Genomic DNA, 17,728 nt, shown 5'->3' on the forward strand with positions numbered 1-17,728 from the left:
GGCTGGAGTTTGGAAGCCACAGCGTGATCCACACTTCTATGTGGCCGGACAGGTCCACATAATAGCAACACCCTTCACCGAGGAAAATATCCCCACCCTTCGGTGGTTAGCAAGTTCAGGGCTTCCTGGCTCTGTAGGACCACTGGTTTTAGAGAAGTTGAAGGGCTGATGTTGACTGATTCCTGGATAGTACCTGCTAGCTGGGTGGAAACCTGCTGGAATGAGATAGACTAGGGTCAAAAAATAAAGCTAAGGAAGCTAAGGGGATCTTTATTTGGGCCTGTCACACTGCCTGGGACATTGGGAAGACAAAGAGAGCTCCCAGCAGGAAGGAGAAGAAACTCGACAAAAAGATTAAGTCTTATATATCAACAGGACCACTATTTGTAATCTACACTGAAATCCTCATTGTAGAGAAAGCAGTTAATAATGAGTGTCTGCAGCCAGAGAACACTCATGTCTTGGAGGCATAACAAAAATAAAGCCTGAAAAGCTGTCTACATGATAGAAGCATGAACTTCATTTGCAGTAAGTCAGAGGTTTCCTAGCAGGAAAGATAATGGGAAAGAGCTTGAGGATCTGGAGGACGATTCTGAGACAGGAGCATGAGCACTGGGCAGCATGTGCTTACATCTCACTGAGAGCGGCAACAGCCAGTGCTTAGAACTGCTACCAAGACTAGATTAATACCTTACAACAACTCTATTAATATGTTAAGTTTTGAACACTGAAGTTTTAATATATATGTATTATATCTATCTATCTCTCTATATAAAATCTTTAAGTCTAATTCTTCACATATCTTAAATCACTTTCTCAGATCCTCACAACTTGCATAATCCTTCTGGAAATATCAACCCCTTTTTTGTTTTGTTTGTTTTTGCTTTTTTAAGACAGGGTTTCTGTGTGTTAACAGCTCTGGCTGTCCTGGAACTCACTCTGTAGCCCAGGAGGTTAGAGAGATCCAACTGCCTGTAGTAACACCAGCCATCTTAATCTCAAACTTCTACCTTCTTTCCATCTGGAAACACCTATCTCGTTTACCGTGAGACACAGGGACTTGACCACTGAGAGCAGCCACTGGAAAGTGAAGTCTTTTTGAAATTATCACTGGAGTTTAAAGGAATGGTGAAGAGCAATTCCTAAATTAGTAACAGCAGTTGGGTGGCTTTGAGTTTGCTTTTTCAGGAAGCCTGACCTGTTAGCTCCAGGAAAAGGCAAGGCCTGGCTTTTACACTTGAAACCAAGTGAGGCTGGCAGGTAATTGAGCCTGTTTCTAAGCTTATTTCTTTAAGAGACTCAGGTAACTTCAGTGTTCCTTTAAGGCTCTTAAATTTGTACCATCAGCAAGCCACATGCAACATGTCCATCTTTGTACCCCAAGTTTTCCTATAAAGCCAGAACTGAGCAGGCTCCTCTGGGGAGGAGCTGGGAGGCCTCATTGCTTCTGGAACAGCAGGCTGCCAGCTTGTCTAATGAGGGGAGGGCCTGCCGCTGGGACTCCAGTAGGCAGAAGTCAAGCGTGGATGAGCCAAGAGGAGCATAGAGGAAGGAGGATGGCGGTGTGGGCTGGCCTGTCAGTGACAGCATCTCACAAAGTGGTATCTTTAGTAGGGTCTGGTGGTCAAGGGGCAGGCTCTATAACCCAGTTAGAGACTACGGCACAGTCCTCTCAGGGGGAGCCAGCACACTGAGAGATGAGCTTCCATCTGTGAATCAAGCAGAGTCAGGACATGACAGAGGGAAACAGTTGTGGACTTTCAAGTGGTTCTAGGCAGGAATGGGTGAGGTTGGGGCCTTGGGAAGGAGTGTGAAAGGTTAAGAGGGTAACCAAATGATACCAGGATTTTCTAGGGAGGTGATATGGAAAAGTTGAAATGTACAAGGGGACAAAGTAGGGAGTTGTGTAGTCTTTGAACTGCTGTGGTGGGACAGGGAGTGACTAAAGGTGAGCTTTCAGGCCTCCTGGGCTAACAGGAAGACTTGCTGAAGGCAAGGCTGTCATCTCCCACCTGTTGTATCCAGCAGTTGTTTGGATTGACAGGGAACCAGATGCCCTTGAAAGGTAGTTGACCTTTGGGGGCAGATTAGGGAGGTTCCTGGCAAACAGAAACCCACCTTTAGGTGCTCATGGGGGCAGGGTGTCTCTGCAAACTTCACAGGCAACAGAGTGACAAGCTGTGGGAGGCAAGAAGGCGGTTCCGAGCAACACAGCTGAGCAGCCAGTGTGGGTTCCAACGTCCGGAGTCTGACCCCAAGTGGATTAGTTTATGCTTATTTAAGCTCAGCAATCTGGTGAAAACTATTCTTGTCAAGTTTTATCTCAATCCCATGTGTGCAACACCACATACCTAAATCTCTGAGGTACAAAGCTAAATACAGATCAGATGTGACCACACCAAAACTCTCTGTAAAGTACACGTGATGCCTTCCAAAAAGATAGGTTCTGTAGATTGACTGAGAAAAACAAGTTTACTAGAAGGTCCTGGAGTATGGTTCAGTGCCTGAAAGTCCCTGGCCACACAGACTGCAAAGGTCACCAGGCTGGAGAGCAAGTTCATTCCAGCCTTCTTTTTTTTTGCGTCCCTTCTTTTGAAGGAAACACCATGTGTGCTTAGTGCTTGTCTGAGTATAAAGACCTCTGTGCTTCCTACATTTAGGATTCTGTGACCTGGCCTAGGACCTGTTTAGGACACTGTCACCAGCACTGCCATTTTAGGGGCCTGCTGCTTTGTGCCTGTACCAGGCTCTTTGTCACCACGGCTGACAAAGTTTCTTCAGAACTGCTTTAGTTCTCTTTGGACTTGCTCCTCCATGTGAATTTCGGGATTGTCTGGGGAATGCTCAAGGACTTTAAAAGGATTGTATTGAGTCTGCCCATTACCTTCAGTAGTCGTTTTTTTTCTGCTTACTGTTAACGTTCACTCACTCTTCACCATGTGTGAGGCCAAGTCTCAAACCTGGAGCTCCGAATCTGTAGCCAATCTGACTGGCCAGCAAATCTCATGGAAGCTTGTCTCCCAGGGCTGGGATTATAGTGCACACACTGCAGCTGGGGTGCTTCTGGGGCTCAGACTCACGCTTGCACAGCAGATATTTCACCAACTGCTCCATCTTCCTGGTCTGCCTATTGCTTTCATTTACTGTGTGTGGGTATGTGTGCACTCGTGCGTGTGCCAGGAGGCACGTGTGGAAGTCAGAGGGCCTTGGGAGGGTTAGCTCTCTACTTCCACCGTGTGGGTCCAGGGATGGCAGCAGGTCCCTCCCTCCACTTATCCTTGTCACCCCACTCTCTCCTTCGGAACTATGAGCAGGATTTTGTTGCTGAGTTCTTTCTTTTGGCAAGTTTTCTTGATTTTGCTATCTTTTAGCAAGATACAAAAATCTCGTTAGAAAGTGTTTTACCATCATGGTTACGATCCATTTTTCTTCCTTAAGGGCAATCTCTTACTGGCCTGGAACTCAGTTAAGGACTCAGTGCCGGCATTCTGCCACCCCTTCTGGCTTCCTATGGAGGAACATGGAACACAGAGACAGGCAAAACACTAATACACATAAAATAAAAATCTAAAAGAAAAACATTTAATTACATTTATTATTTATGGTGGATAAATGGTGCTTGCTTCCAAGCCAGATGGCGTTCAATCGCTGGAATCCACATGGTAGGAGAAAACTGACTCCTCCAAGTTGTCCTCTGATCTCCACATGCACTATGAACCTGATGCACCTCGCCCCCAAATAAATATACACACAAAAACTGAATGAAAGAGGAGGTATAGTATTTCGGTTAATGTTTGCCGGTCAGTTTCTAGTACAACCCAGATGACAAATGTGAGGTTACTAACTCGGTTGCGTTCACTAAAAAAAACCACCCACTTTACTTACAGGCTGGGGAGGTGGCACTGTTGATAGAGTGTTTGCCAGGAACGCACAAAGCTCATCCTAGAACCAAAGAAATTAAGAATGGTGGTACATGCCTCCGAACCTAGCACTTAGGAGTGGGTCTCAACCTTCCTGACGCTGGGACCGTTTAATACAGTTCCTCATGTTGTGGTGACCCCCAATTATAAAATTATTCCATTACTACTTCATAACTTATTTTGCTAGTTATGAATCGTAATGTAAATATCTGATATGTAGGGTATCTTATGTGTGAACCCCAAAGGGGTTGAGAACCACTGACTTAAGACAGTGGAGGCAGGCTGATCAGAAGTTCAAGGTCATTTTTGGCTAGTATGGTTGTGGGATACATGAGACTTTGTCTCAAAACAAACAATGGAATAAAACAGAGAAAAGGAAAAATAGTAATACAGGGTTGGGAAGATGTCTGTGGTTCAGAGCACTTACTGCTATTTTAGAGGACTGGAGGTCAGCCCCAGCACCCACAAGGCAGCTTACAACCACCTTAACTCCAGCAAGGAATCCAATACATCTTTCTGGCCTCTGTGAGCAGACACAGATAACACACAATAATCTTTAAAAGAAACTAACACACTAACATATGGTTCCCAAGGTTGTGTCAGTATTTACCATTAGGAACTTGTACCATTTTGCTCACTGACACATTAACAACAAATAACTTAAGATTACATATATAATTTGAAATCAGGTTACATTTAGGAAAACTTGATTTCTACCATTTGAAAACTTACATTAACCAGGCAATTCATAAATAAACTATGACACAATTGCCCAGAAACACCATTTCATTTGTTTTTAGCAATATGTAGTACATTCAATAGTTGATCTGGTCTCTGTGGTAACATATGCTAAAATTCTTCTCTCAAACAAAAACAACCCAATACCAAATGGGAAAGGAAGAAGGAAACAAATAATTCATTTAAATTTCTTTACACCGCCTAGAGGTCCTCCTCTTCTTTTTTTTTTTTTTTTTTTTTGGTTTTGTTTTAAGATGGGGTTTCACTGTACAGCTTTGTTTGGCCTCAAATTCAGAGATCTGGCTGGAATTAAAATGTGCCAGCAGGCCTGGCTGTGAACTTTCCCCTTAAAACAGCCCCATTGCTGGAGAGCGAGCTCAGAGATGAAGAGCACTTGTCTTGGAGGACTGTGGGTTCGGTTCCCAGCATCCATATGGTGGTTTTTAAGTGTCTGTAACTTCAGAACAGGGGATCCAACACTCTCTTCTGACCTCAGCGGGCATCAGGCATGTACTTGGTGACACGCATACATGTAAGCAAATCACCCACTCATGTAAAATAAAATTAAGTAAACCAGAATTCTTGGTTTGATACATCCTCAAGGAAGGCTATATAATCTGTCCCAAGACAAAATCCTTAAACTGCAAACTGCCCTATCATTTCATAATTGACACACAGGGGAAATAGAAAATCCCAGAATCATGGAGCTGAACTACTGGTTCTCTGCTATTGTTTTACAAATAAAATGCCCCCCCCCCCCCCCAAGAGAGCTTCTGTTCCAGTTCTGATGGCCAAACTAGAGTGGGCAGCAGATAAAATACTGAGAAGTACAAACAGCAACAGATCACACCACCTGGAGAAAAGGAAACCAGTACTGCTTTTTGATAATTTTATTTTTTTCTAATTTTGTAATTTTAATTTCCCATAGCACCTTGGCAATGTTGAAAACAAATACAAATACAAAGATGTTCATTTTAACAGATTATGCATGAGTATGTGCCACACCATTTTTGGGAGGGGTGAGGGGATAGTTTTAACAGGGACAAGTCTAAGCTACAGACAAAACAGAAGCCAGATAACTGGTTCTGACACCTCACTCCCCCAACATTTAAGAGATGTCACTCAAGGGACACCTGAATCAGCTGAAAAAACAAAAATAGAACATCAATGTGGATGTCTCTTTACATTACTAATCAGTGTTCTGTGCTATAGAACTGAAAATAGAATACTTGGCCCACAGCTCACAGACATCTGAGCCTCACCTTTAGGACTGTCTAATAAGACATAACAAATTGTTAGTTTAAAAATAAACATTAAGTTATTTAGTAATCAGGTCACTTTGAAAAGAGAATTCTAAACGCCCTCATTCAGCTAATAAAAACTGAAATGTCCATGCATCTTGAAAGCCCAGACTAGCTACATAGTATATGCCAAAGAGTCTAAAGTTAGATTAATACCCACCAAATTGTAAGGAAATATAAAAAATTAGAAAAAATCCATCATATATTATATTTATATATATTTACGTATTAAAAAAAACCCTCAAAAGGAATATACTGTTTGATTTTTATCTTTTCCATAAAAAGCCAGAATTGATACTCTTAAAATATGGTTAATATATATTGCCAACACAAACATCAGGAACTGAATCCCAGTGCTGTTCAACTGTGCCAAAGTAAAACCAGCAAACATTTAAGCCAAGAGACTGATTATTAAGGCCATACATAACTAACAAAACTAGAGAAAGTGCTCCTAACTCTTATTTAAGATTTTCTGGTTCTCTTTATCCTAAGGAAAGCTACTAACTTAATTCCAACCCTAGGTCTTTGCAAAGCAAAATCTGGTTATTTAAAAAGAAAAAGGAATGTGAAATATTGAAGCTACCTTAACTTTAGGAACTAAAAATAAATTAAAATTCTGCATATCATAGATTATATGCAAAATATGCAGGTAAGACAACAACAAACCCTTTATCATTGAAAGGTCTCATCTGTCTCCAAAATACAGCGGGGTAAAAATTTGGATGGATCTCTATTTTAAATGCCATTGACTATATTTGGCAAAATTGAGATTCCTCAGATTAGAGACAGACATCTGATATTATCAAGACAGAAGACAAGAAGGTTCTGCCATGCCCCTCTGCCTACCTTCTCTACGAAGCGCAAAGTGATGAACCTGTGTGACTTTTGCTCTTTTCACAATGGACTATTGCAGCCTACATTCAGTATCACTTTTGTCTACTTTTGGCCTTCAACAATGCAAGGAAATATTAAGTCATAGGGTGAAGAGGAAACTTTGATATTTAATCTTCTCCATCTAAAGAACCAATAAAAATAGCTGAAATACAGTGAACAACAATTGGGTTGGTACCCAATTGGCTTGAATAGTAACGACGGGCAAAAGCCAGTTCCACACAACTTACAGTCATCATTTACACACAAACCCTCAATCTGCTGCAATAAAATAACTGTCAAATACACACTGTGAATATATATATGTTACATATTCATTCTCATTACACCCCAACCCCACATACACCCCCATCAAATGGGAGCTATTTAGAAGTACTGAGGAAAATTAAATCAAGAATCCTATGCTTAAAAAAAAAAATTCTATACTCAGTATGTGGAGAAAAAACAAGAACATACTTGTGGTTTTTTTTTGTTGTTTGTTTTTGTTTTTTAAAGGAAAATTTTCTTGAATTTCAATCAGAACCTTTAGAAGTTGGGGGTATAGCTCAGTGCTGGACACGTATGGGGCCTGTGCAGGTCCTGGGTTCAAGTGCAGCACTGTAAAAAAGCAACCTGTAGCGTTTTAGAAGTTAACAGACTACCAGTAAATCACATAAGCTTACAAGAAATTGGAAACTACATCTGTGACACATTTAAACAAACAAAACAATTTTTTTCATTTTAAGTGCAAAAATAAAGTTTATCATCTTTACCAAGTGATTTTTGCAAAATGTTTATTCTATTAATCCACTGCATTCATAGGATGTTAACACTTTAAATGTTTATCATTTCTAAGTAAACGAGAATAAACACTTTATCATAGATGTGCTAACGATTATTAATACTTTTTAAAGGATCTAAAGTTCTCCCAAATTTTAGTACAGGTAGTTTTATTGTATGTTTCAACTAGTATATGATTAAAAAAATAGTATGTAGAAATAATCATTTCCAACTGAGCAAATATACCATGTTATCAACCCACCAAATCAAAAGCGCTTGTCAAGTTGAATAAGTTACAAAGAAATAATAATTCTGGTTACACGGATCGTGCAGTGTTTTCAAAGCTTTTAAGAATTACCCACTAACACAAATCTCTGACACTTAAGAGTTGGAAGGTAATTTTCACAGTAATGTAATTTTAACTTCCATTTACATTCATTTTAAATATATTACTACGATGTTTATGTCACAATGTTGCTTTCCAGTGTTCACAATTTACAGTTTCAATTTGTACATACGAAACTCACTAATATAAGGGACAGTTCTTACTATTGTAAACTATCCCTAAGCAAAAAATAAACCACCACCACCCTACATAGAACTATAAAAATGGTATGACTTAAAACGATTAATGCAACATGGTTTATCATTTTTGAGCTGTTTTCTAAATACCAGTATGTCAACTTGCCTATTTAATATATGACAGCTACAACTTTATTCACTGAGAAATTATGCATTTATTTTCTTCAACCATTTTTCTCACTTTATCTCAAAAATTCCCTGACTTGCTGTTTTTAGTCAGTAAATTCCAAACTGTATTTTTTGGGGGGGGTGGGGCAGAAAGATGCCAAATATTGTAAAAAGAAAAAGTCCCCCAAATTAATTCTTAAATTTTTTTTCCTCTTTTACATTGCTTCATCTTTTATTCTTTCATCTTTTTTTTTTTTTTTTTTTTTTTTTTTTGGAGACAGGGTCTCTCACTAGGTAGGCCTGCATGGACAGGATCTCATGAAAACCAGGCGGGCCAGGAACCCAGATCCACCTGCCTTTGCCTCGGAAGCTGGAATTAAAGATGTCTGCCACCACACCCAGAAGCACTTTGTTTCATTTTTAACATCAATACAAATAAATTAATGGCAGGCCAGTACCATTCTGAGATCTAAAATTCTAACTTCTTTAATAGAAGAATAAAATCTTTCAATAATCCATTATAATATTTAGGGTAGTTATATGATTTGATTAAACTGGTCGAAGTAGTGAGAAACCACAATCCAGGAAACGGTTGGTTATTTTGCTTCTGGGGGTGAAAAGTCAAAGAACAGAGACAAATAAACAACTAAGAAAAAAATTTGTCTCCCATTTTAAAGAGAAGTGGGGGGAAAAAAAAAAGTCACAGGGCAGTTTGAACCTCTGAAATCTATTTGACCTATCCAGTATTCAGGTCTAAAACAGAATTTTTCAATTTTTTTTTGAATAATCTCTATTCTTTTCTTGAATATCAAACTGATTGGTAGTCACAGCTTCACACACAATCAGAGCTTAATAGCTAGCTCAATACAATACAAAATTAGTAATGTCAAAAAACTAAAGTCCAAACTACAAAAAAAATCTACTCAAGTATTACATTCAGTTTTCAAATCATTTACTAACATGACAACAGATTTGGCTTAAATCACGTTTGCACACACTCATACCCAGAACAGACACCCCAGCTACTGATCTGCTTTGCAACACAAGGCCATTTAGTCAAGAGATGGCATTCTTCAAGCCAAACTTTAAATAGATTAAAAAAAGTAATTTCTAATTTTTACAGAAATGTCAAAATTTCTTCAAAAAATATTTTCTCTCACTCCCTCGTCTCCTATACTGAAGGATGTATAATGTTTTTTTGTTTTCTCTCCCAAGCTAAATCTGAACCCTCAAAATTGATTCCAGGCAGAAAATCCCTGCAAATTAAAATCAAAAACAAAAATAGAAAATTATATTTATATATATATATGTGTATATATATATTTATATATATTTATACTGATTGGAATCCTCCAGCATTTGAAAAATGTTTAGAGATGAATTTTGGGCTCCTCTTACAATTCCAAAATCTATTATTTAAGGACATACTTCCCATCTTTCCTGGCTACTTCCTCCCTCCAGAACAGTTCAATATAGGCTCAAGTTTAATGGGAAGAGAGAAGTTACGGTTTGTTTTTACTTTGGTGATCTGGGTGGCACGAACTGCTCCTTCCCATTACGTCGAGTCATTCCCTGAGGTGTAGCCCTATGGCTAAACTGGCGTCTCTGTTCCCTGATTTTTCCAGCTGCTCCCCTGGGAATGGTATTGCCGCGGAAGCCACAATGATCCTTACTAGCCCTTGTTTCTGGTTTCTCATGTGCTTTTTCAACAGGCTTCTCAGGAGCTCCGTTCTCTTCATTTCTGGTGGGAGACACGACATTGGATCGAAGTTCCCGTAGTGGCTGTACAGGAACTGGAGATGGCTCTTTAGGAGGCTTCTGACACACTTCAGCATAACTTAACTTTCGAGGTTCCTTTAAAAAGATACGAAAAACAATTATGGTGTATATTTCTGGCTTTAACCAGAGGATAGTAATGTTACTGTCTAGGAAAGGAAAATATGTACTCTCATGTACATTGCTATAGTGTACAGTTAATGCCTTTGGAATTTCTCTAAAACTTTTTACTTAAACTTAAAAAAAACTTATTATTGTGTTTTCGAGACAGGGTTTCTCTGTGTGACAGCCTTAGCTGTCCTGGAACTCACTCTGTAGACCAGGCTGGCCTTGAACTCAGAAACCCTCCAGTCTCTGCCTCCTGAGTGCTGGGATTAAAGGTGTGCCCCACCACCGCCTGGCCATCACCACTGTTTTTCTGTGTTCCTCACCATAGTTCACATATGGAGTTAGATTTCTATGAATGAGCCAGTTCTCTTTTGTGCTCCAAGGATCAAGTTCAGGTTGTCAGGCCAGGCAGAGGTGGCGTACACCTCTCACTCAGGAGGCAGAGGCAGTTGGATCTTTGTGAGTTCAAGGCCAGCCTGGTCTACAGAGCAGGTTCCTAGACAGCCAGGGCTACACAGAGAAACTTTATCTGTAATAAACAAAGCAATGTAAAGCAAAGCAAAATCAGGTTGTCAAACTTGGTGACAAGCACCTTTATCTGTTGAACCATCTCACTAGCCCATTCACTTAATTATAATTACTGTCCGTTTGTGATGTGTGTGAACATGGTATATAGCATGTATGTGATCAGAGGACAGATTCTGAGAGTTGGATCTTTGCTTCCACCGTGGGTTTGGGGGATCAAATTAGATCTGCAGGCTCTCCAGGCAAGATTATACCCACAGAACCATCTTGCCACATCTTGACCCAATAATTTTAGTTGAGGAACTTTGCAGAAGGGATACTTTTGTCAGCTTTATCAATATTGGTAAAAGCACCAGATATTGCCAGCAGTGGTGGTGCACACCTTTAATCCCAGCACTCGGGAGGCAGAGGCAGGTAGATCTCTGGGAGTTCGAGGCCGGCCTGGTCTAAAAAAGGGAGTTCCAGAAAAGGCACAAAGCTACACAGAGAAACCCTGTCTCGAAAAACCAAAAAACCAAAAAAAAAAAAAACCAAAAAACAAAACCAAAAAAAAAAACCAAAAAACAAAAAACAAAAAAAACAAAAAACAAAAAACAAAAACAACCAACCAAACAAAAAAACCTGCCAGATATGACCGTGTGTGTGTGTGTGTGTGTGTGTGTGTGGGGGGGGGGGGTGTATACTTGCTTGCATGTGTGTGTGTGTTGTACTTGCCTGCGTATCTGCTTGTGGAAGCCAGAGAAGAATGCTGAGTATGTTCCTCTACTGCACTTCACCTCATCTCTAGAGACAGTGTCTTGCACTGAGCCTAGAAGTCATTGAGCCCAAGGTCCTCCAGCACTGAGGCTCTAAGTGTGTACCACTTCATCTAGCTTCTGTGGGGATGCTGGAGAACCTAAACTTAGAAAGCATTGGGCTATCTCCCCAGCCCCCAAAGATTAAATGATGATGAAATAAAGTGATTCCACTGCTATTCAGAGGCCTGTGCCCGGGAAGTACCCGCCACAGCAGCTCCAACCACTCAGCATCTGCTCCTCCCCATCTGGGGAGGTCAGCCCCTAGCTCACCATGTTGTAGCTTCCTAGCTCATCCATGCTCCCCTCACAGTTGCCAAAGTACATTACATTCATGTTTAAAATGTCATAATGAAACATATTATTTTACATATGGTAATAATTTATAAAACACGCTAATAAAAATAGTAAAATAAAACAAGAATATTAAGAAGGTTGATGTCGGGGCTGGAGAGATGGCTCAGAGATTAAGAGTATTGACTGCTCTTCCAGAGGTCCTGAGTTCAATTCCCAGCAACCACGTGGTGGCTCACAACCATCTGTAATGAGATCTGGTGCCCTCTTCTGTATACATAATAAATAAATAAAAAGATAGATTATTGAATCTACTAAAAAAAAAAAAAAAAAAAAAAAAAGGAAGGTTGATGTCTCTAACACCATCTTTAAAATTATAAATATACCCTAACTCTCTAAGTAACTTCCTTTAACTGTAATATAGATAGATAAAATAATGACTTCAAACTTTTTAAGGGGGAGGGGGCACAGGATCTCATTCTATAGCCCAGGCTAACATCAAATTCACTCTAGTTATGGCTAGCTTTGATTTCATTGAGCTCCTCCTGCCTTTAGAGTGATGAAATTTCAGTCATGCATTATTATGTCTGCCCTCCTTTTATTAGTAATACAGGCAGTCCACATTGGAATACTCCCAAATGACTCTGCTCTAGCAATGTGTTATGTGAAAAAGTAGTTTAAATTCTCTGTGTAACCTTGTCTGTCCTGAACTCCCTCTATAGACCAGGTTGGCATCACTCACAGAGACCCTCCTACCTCTGTTTCCCAAGTGCTGGGATTAAAGGCGTGTACCACCATTGCCAGCCTGTTAAATTAGCTGGGCAGTGGTGGCACACACCTTTAATCCCAGCACTCTGCAGGCAGAGGCAGCCGAATCTCTGAGTTCCAGGCTAAGACTGTGTTATATAGAGAAACCCTTTCTCAAAAAAATCAAATAATAAACAAACAACAACAACAAATAACATATGTATATATGTGTGTATATATATATATACAAACACACACACACACACAGATTTCTCTGTCTTGTATGTGTGTAGATAAATATGTGCCATGGTGGGTCTATGGTGGTCAGAGGACAATTATGCTTGTGGGAGTTGGTTGTCTTTTTCTACCAAGTGAGTCCCAGATGTTAAACCCAGGACAGCATGGCATCATGCACATTTACTCACTAAGCCATCTTGCCAGATCTGAAAAATAAGTTTTACCATCTACCCTACTGTATTTTATTCTCATATAAACTACTCAGATTACCTGGAGACTCACAGCTGTGGGTGTATTTACGTTACTATTGCAAGGTGAAGCAGTGTCTGCCCTTGATGGCTTTGTAGTAGCTGGAGAAGAAACAGGTACAGTCATCTGACTGAGACCATCCTTTGGAACTGCAGAATCCTCCATCTGATCCTTCTCTTGCTGAGTTGTGCTAAAGAAAAAAGTTTGATATTAGGCTTAGTTTAACACACAGGAGCAGCTGAGCTACCGCTGAGAACCTCTGCAGGAAAGTGGGGAGTCAGCTTCCTTGCGTGGTAACCCCAGGAAGGGGATCCAAACCCCAGTATCAGCTCTAACCCATGCTCATGTGAGCACCAATACTGGACTCAGTGGGTTATGAAAAAGAAGAGTTAGGAAAGAGAAAAATAGGGGTAGATATGATCAAATACATAAATGAGACCCTCAAAGCATACATACAAAATATATGAAAAAATAAAGTCCTCATTTTTAATAAGTCCCCTCTTACCTAAAATATCTAAACTTTTACTTATTTGTATTTGGTTTTCTGAAATAGGGTCTCACTATATAGCAGCCCTAGAAATCTTGGAATTCCCTATGTAGATAGGCTAGCCTCAAAACCAGAAACTACCTGCCCCTGCCTCCCAAGTTTCGGGATTAAAGGTGTGTGCTACCACATCTGGTTTATTTATATGTATTTATTATTTCCTTTATGTGTATGTGTGTTTTGCCTGCATGTTTTTTACCACGTGTGCCCACAGAGGTCAGAAAAGGACATCAGATCCTCTTTGAACTAGAGTTACAGATGGTTGTGAGCAACGAATGTGTGCTGGAAATTGAACTACAGTCCTCTGGAAGAGCAACAAGTGCTCTTAAATGCTGAGCCAATTACCCAGCAAAGGTTTACTGGGTTCTTTCACAAGTAGGCGCTCTCAACTTCTGAGCAACCTCACCAGCTCCACCTCCAACCTCTCGAGAAGGGGTCTCCATGTGTGTAGTCAAGGCTGAACTCAAACTTGTAATCCTCTTTACTCAATATTCAAAGGGCTAAAATTACAGCTCTGTGCTACAAGCTGGAGAAAAAGTAGTGTAATATTGAAGTACTCTAATTGTGAAAAAGAAAAAAAGCACCTTAACGCAGGAGGCTCAGCTGTACAGGAAGGACCAGGACTTCTGCTGAGTTGCTGGGCAGAAGCACAGTCAGTCTGTTCATCCTCTGCAGGCACTGGGCAACTAACTCTCAAGTCTTCACTGTCCTAAAATTCGAAAGAAGAGAGTTTTAAATTACATTTGAACATATTAATAAAGAAGATAAACAACTGTCCAACAACTACTGACAGTATGCCCAATTATCACTCAACCATGCTATGGAACAATCCTTTTCTACACTATGAATTCGTATTACTCTCATTGGTTAATAAAAAGCTGACAGGCTGCTGGGCAGGAAGTTAGGTGGAAAAACCCAACTGAGAATGATGGGAAGGACGGTGGAGTCAGGAGATACCAGCCAGGTGCAGAGGGAACAGGACATGAATGTGCCATGCTAACAAAAGTACCACCAAGTGGCAGAGCATATGTAAGAAATATGTGTTTACTTAAAATGTAAGAACTAGAGCTGGGAGGTGGTAGTGCACACCTTTAATCAATCCCAGCTCTTGGGAGGCAGTGCCAGGCAGATCTCTTTGAGTTAGAGGCCAGCCTGGTCTAGAGGGAGATCCAGTACAGGCACCAAAACTATACAGAGAAACCATGTCTCGAAAAACAAAACACAAAACAAAACAAACAAAAAAAGGTAAGAGGTAGTTAGTAATAAGCGTAAGCCATTGGCTGAGCATTTATAATAAATAGTTTGTTTTACTGAGTGTTTCTTTGAGAGTGGCTGTGGAGCACAGAAACTTCCATTTACACAACCAGCAATAAGACTGCTTTATACTGTAATAGAGATTCAGAAGCTGGGTGTGGTGATTCACACCCTTAATCCCAGCACTCAGGAGGCAGAAGCAGGAGGATCTTTGTGAATCTGAGGCTGGTCTAGTCTACAGATTGAGTTCTAGGACAGCCAGGGCGACACAGAGAGAAACAACAAACAGTTAAATACAGTTATCATATGACTTTTCAACCAATTCTACTCATGCCATCTAAAAGTAATAAAAAAAAAATATATGCCCAATGAGGCTGGAAAGATGGCTCAGAGGTTAAGAGTACTGGCTGCTCTTCCAGAGGTCCTGAATATAATTGCCAGCACCCACATGGTGGCTCACACCTATCTGTAATGAGATCTGGTACCTCTTCTGGCCTGGAGGAATACATGCAGACAGAACACTATATACATACAAAATAAATAAATCTTTAAAAAATGTGCCCAAATAACAATGAAATTTATCTTACAGTTAAAAAAAAGTCTAGCCAGGCATTCTGCCCATACTTAGAACTACAGGAAATTTCATATAAATAATCACCATAGCATCATCTACATGAGCCAAATAAGGAAACAACCCAATGCAAATCCAGTAGTAAATGTATAAACATAACCAAGTAGTATTCAAAGAACACGACCCTTGAGAACACTCTGTTAAATAAAATAAGTCATTCTACAGAAAAGTAAACACTGCATTACTTCATTTGAGATACCTACAGGAGTCAGCTCATAAAGACAGAAAGCAAAGGGTTGGTTGCTAGGGGGAATAAGGGAAACATGATTGCAAAGATGAGTTCTGGATAGCTGAGCACAATGGCTGACTCTAATCTCCAAACACTTGAGAGGGTAAGGCAAGATCACCACAAGTCCAAGACTGTAAAGAGAGATACAGGAAAATCAGGAATTGGCTATATGGTACATACTAAGGTAGAGGCTAACCTGGGCTGTATGACACTCAATCTCAATGAAACAGAATGGAAAATAACTGAAAACCATTAAAGCTGAGATGTCATTTGTAATAGATGTAACTAACAGAGGACTAGTATCCAGAACGTATTAAAACAAAACAAAACACCCACAAATTTATATAAAAAAAAATCTAATAAAACTATGTCAAACACTGGAAACTTACTTAAATTTAAGTAAAGGAAGAAAGAAAGAAAAAGAGAGCAAACCAAATCCAACCAAACCAACCAACTAAACAAACAAGTAGCCAGGCCCACAAGAACCACACACATTAAACAATATACTGTCTAAGGAATGACTGGCAAACTGAGCTGCAGAGACCAGTCTGAAACCTGTTTCCCTATGGCTCCTAAACAAAGAAAGGCTTGTAAGTTATTAAAGAAAGGGCTTTAAAAGGAAACAGTGTGCTTTAGGATGGCTCGGTTGGTAAGGTCCTTGAGGTCTAAGCATGAAGGAAAGAGTCTGATCAGTAGCACACTCATCAACAGCTGAGTGGGGTGGCTTGTGTCTGCATGATCCCGGCATTGGGAAAGTGGAGACAGGGGCATTCCTGGGGCTCAGGGCCAGGCAGCTCAGTCTAACAAACAAGCTCCAGCTCAATAGAGGCCCGTCTCAAAAATAAGGTAGACCACATTCAGTGAGAAATGATCTCTGGCACATGCATATGTGCAAACAAATACACTCCACCACATACAAACCCACTGTACCATCCCCTACCCCACCCCCTAAATATACAAATTAGAAAACAAAACAAAATATGTGGCAGAATCTGGCCCACAGGCCTTAAATATTTATTACCTGGCTCCTTAAAGAAAGTCCTTGTCAACTCAGGGGTAAAAGGAAAGCAAGAAAACTATCACTCCCCAACCAAAATAATGCTTTTCTGTAAGCAGACCGAGCAAGGAGAGCAGATAAAGAGGGATACTCATGTTCCTGCTATACTGAGGAGGTTTACAACCCACAATTGGAGAATGGGATTCTGGGAGAAGCACACATTATTATGGTCCTTTCAAAGTGTTTATACATGCCAACTGTGATTGCAAAGGCCTGCAATCAGTGTAGGGACAGCTTGTAGTGGATGGCTATTTATGTGTGTCTTTAACCATAATAGGTTCTAATTTGAAAACGGTCTAATTTGATTGTAAAATAAAAAAAGTATATACTTCAGAACTGCTGAAATAGCTAGTGTTTTCATATATATACTTATAAATGTGTGTGTATACATATACCTGAGACAGGGTTTCTCTATGTATTCCTGGCTTTCCTCCTGTAATTCAGAGATCCACCTGAGTGCTGGGATTCAAGGCGTGTGCCACCACTGCCTGGCCCAATATATTTTTTAAGTATGTATTTTTATTATTTTTTAAATGACGTGTATTTGTGTGTAGGTATCTCACGTGAGTGAGGTGGCCTCAGAGGCCTGAACTGTTAAGATTCTCCAGACACATTACAAGTGGTTATCAGCCACCATATGTAGGTGCTGGGAGCCAAACTCAGGTCCACTGCAGATCAGTAGGAACTCAACTATTGAGCCATCTCTCCAGCTCTATTTTTAATAACAGGAAACAGTGAAATACCTTTAAAATTTTATGGGAAAACATTTTCTGATTGAGAACTATACTCAGAAAAAAATCTGATAAATGTGAGAGAAGAAAACCATCTTTAGACAGAAAATGTATATATAATCCTCTTTCCTTTCTGGACTGTTTGAACCTCCCCTGCCTAATCACTCCTCTTTTCATCCTTCTCCTTCTTGCCTTTCTTTATTTCCTCCCTTATCTATCTATCTATCTATCTATCTATCTATCTATCTATCTA

At 40.0% G+C, this 17,728-nt stretch overlaps 1 protein-coding gene across 1 annotated transcript in view; it reads right to left on the bottom strand.

Moving 5' to 3' along the window:
• Nucleotides 1-9,800: 9,800 nt before the first annotated feature.
• Nucleotides 9,801-17,728, bottom strand: part of Larp4 (La ribonucleoprotein 4) — a 38,463-nt gene continuing 30,535 nt past the window's right edge. The window contains exons 13-15 of the mRNA XM_059246957.1: nt 14,158-14,282; nt 13,051-13,219; nt 9,801-10,153 (exon numbers count right to left, since the gene is read on the bottom strand). Coding sequence (XP_059102940.1) covers nt 9,815-10,153; nt 13,051-13,219; nt 14,158-14,282 — 633 coding nt within the window. The 3' untranslated portion in view covers nt 9,801-9,814. The remainder of the gene's footprint in view (nt 10,154-13,050; nt 13,220-14,157; nt 14,283-17,728) is intronic.

The sequence above is a fragment of the Peromyscus eremicus genome, chromosome 20 (genome assembly GCF_949786415.1).
Source record: "Peromyscus eremicus chromosome 20, PerEre_H2_v1, whole genome shotgun sequence".
NCBI lineage: Eukaryota > Metazoa > Chordata > Mammalia > Rodentia > Cricetidae > Peromyscus > Peromyscus eremicus.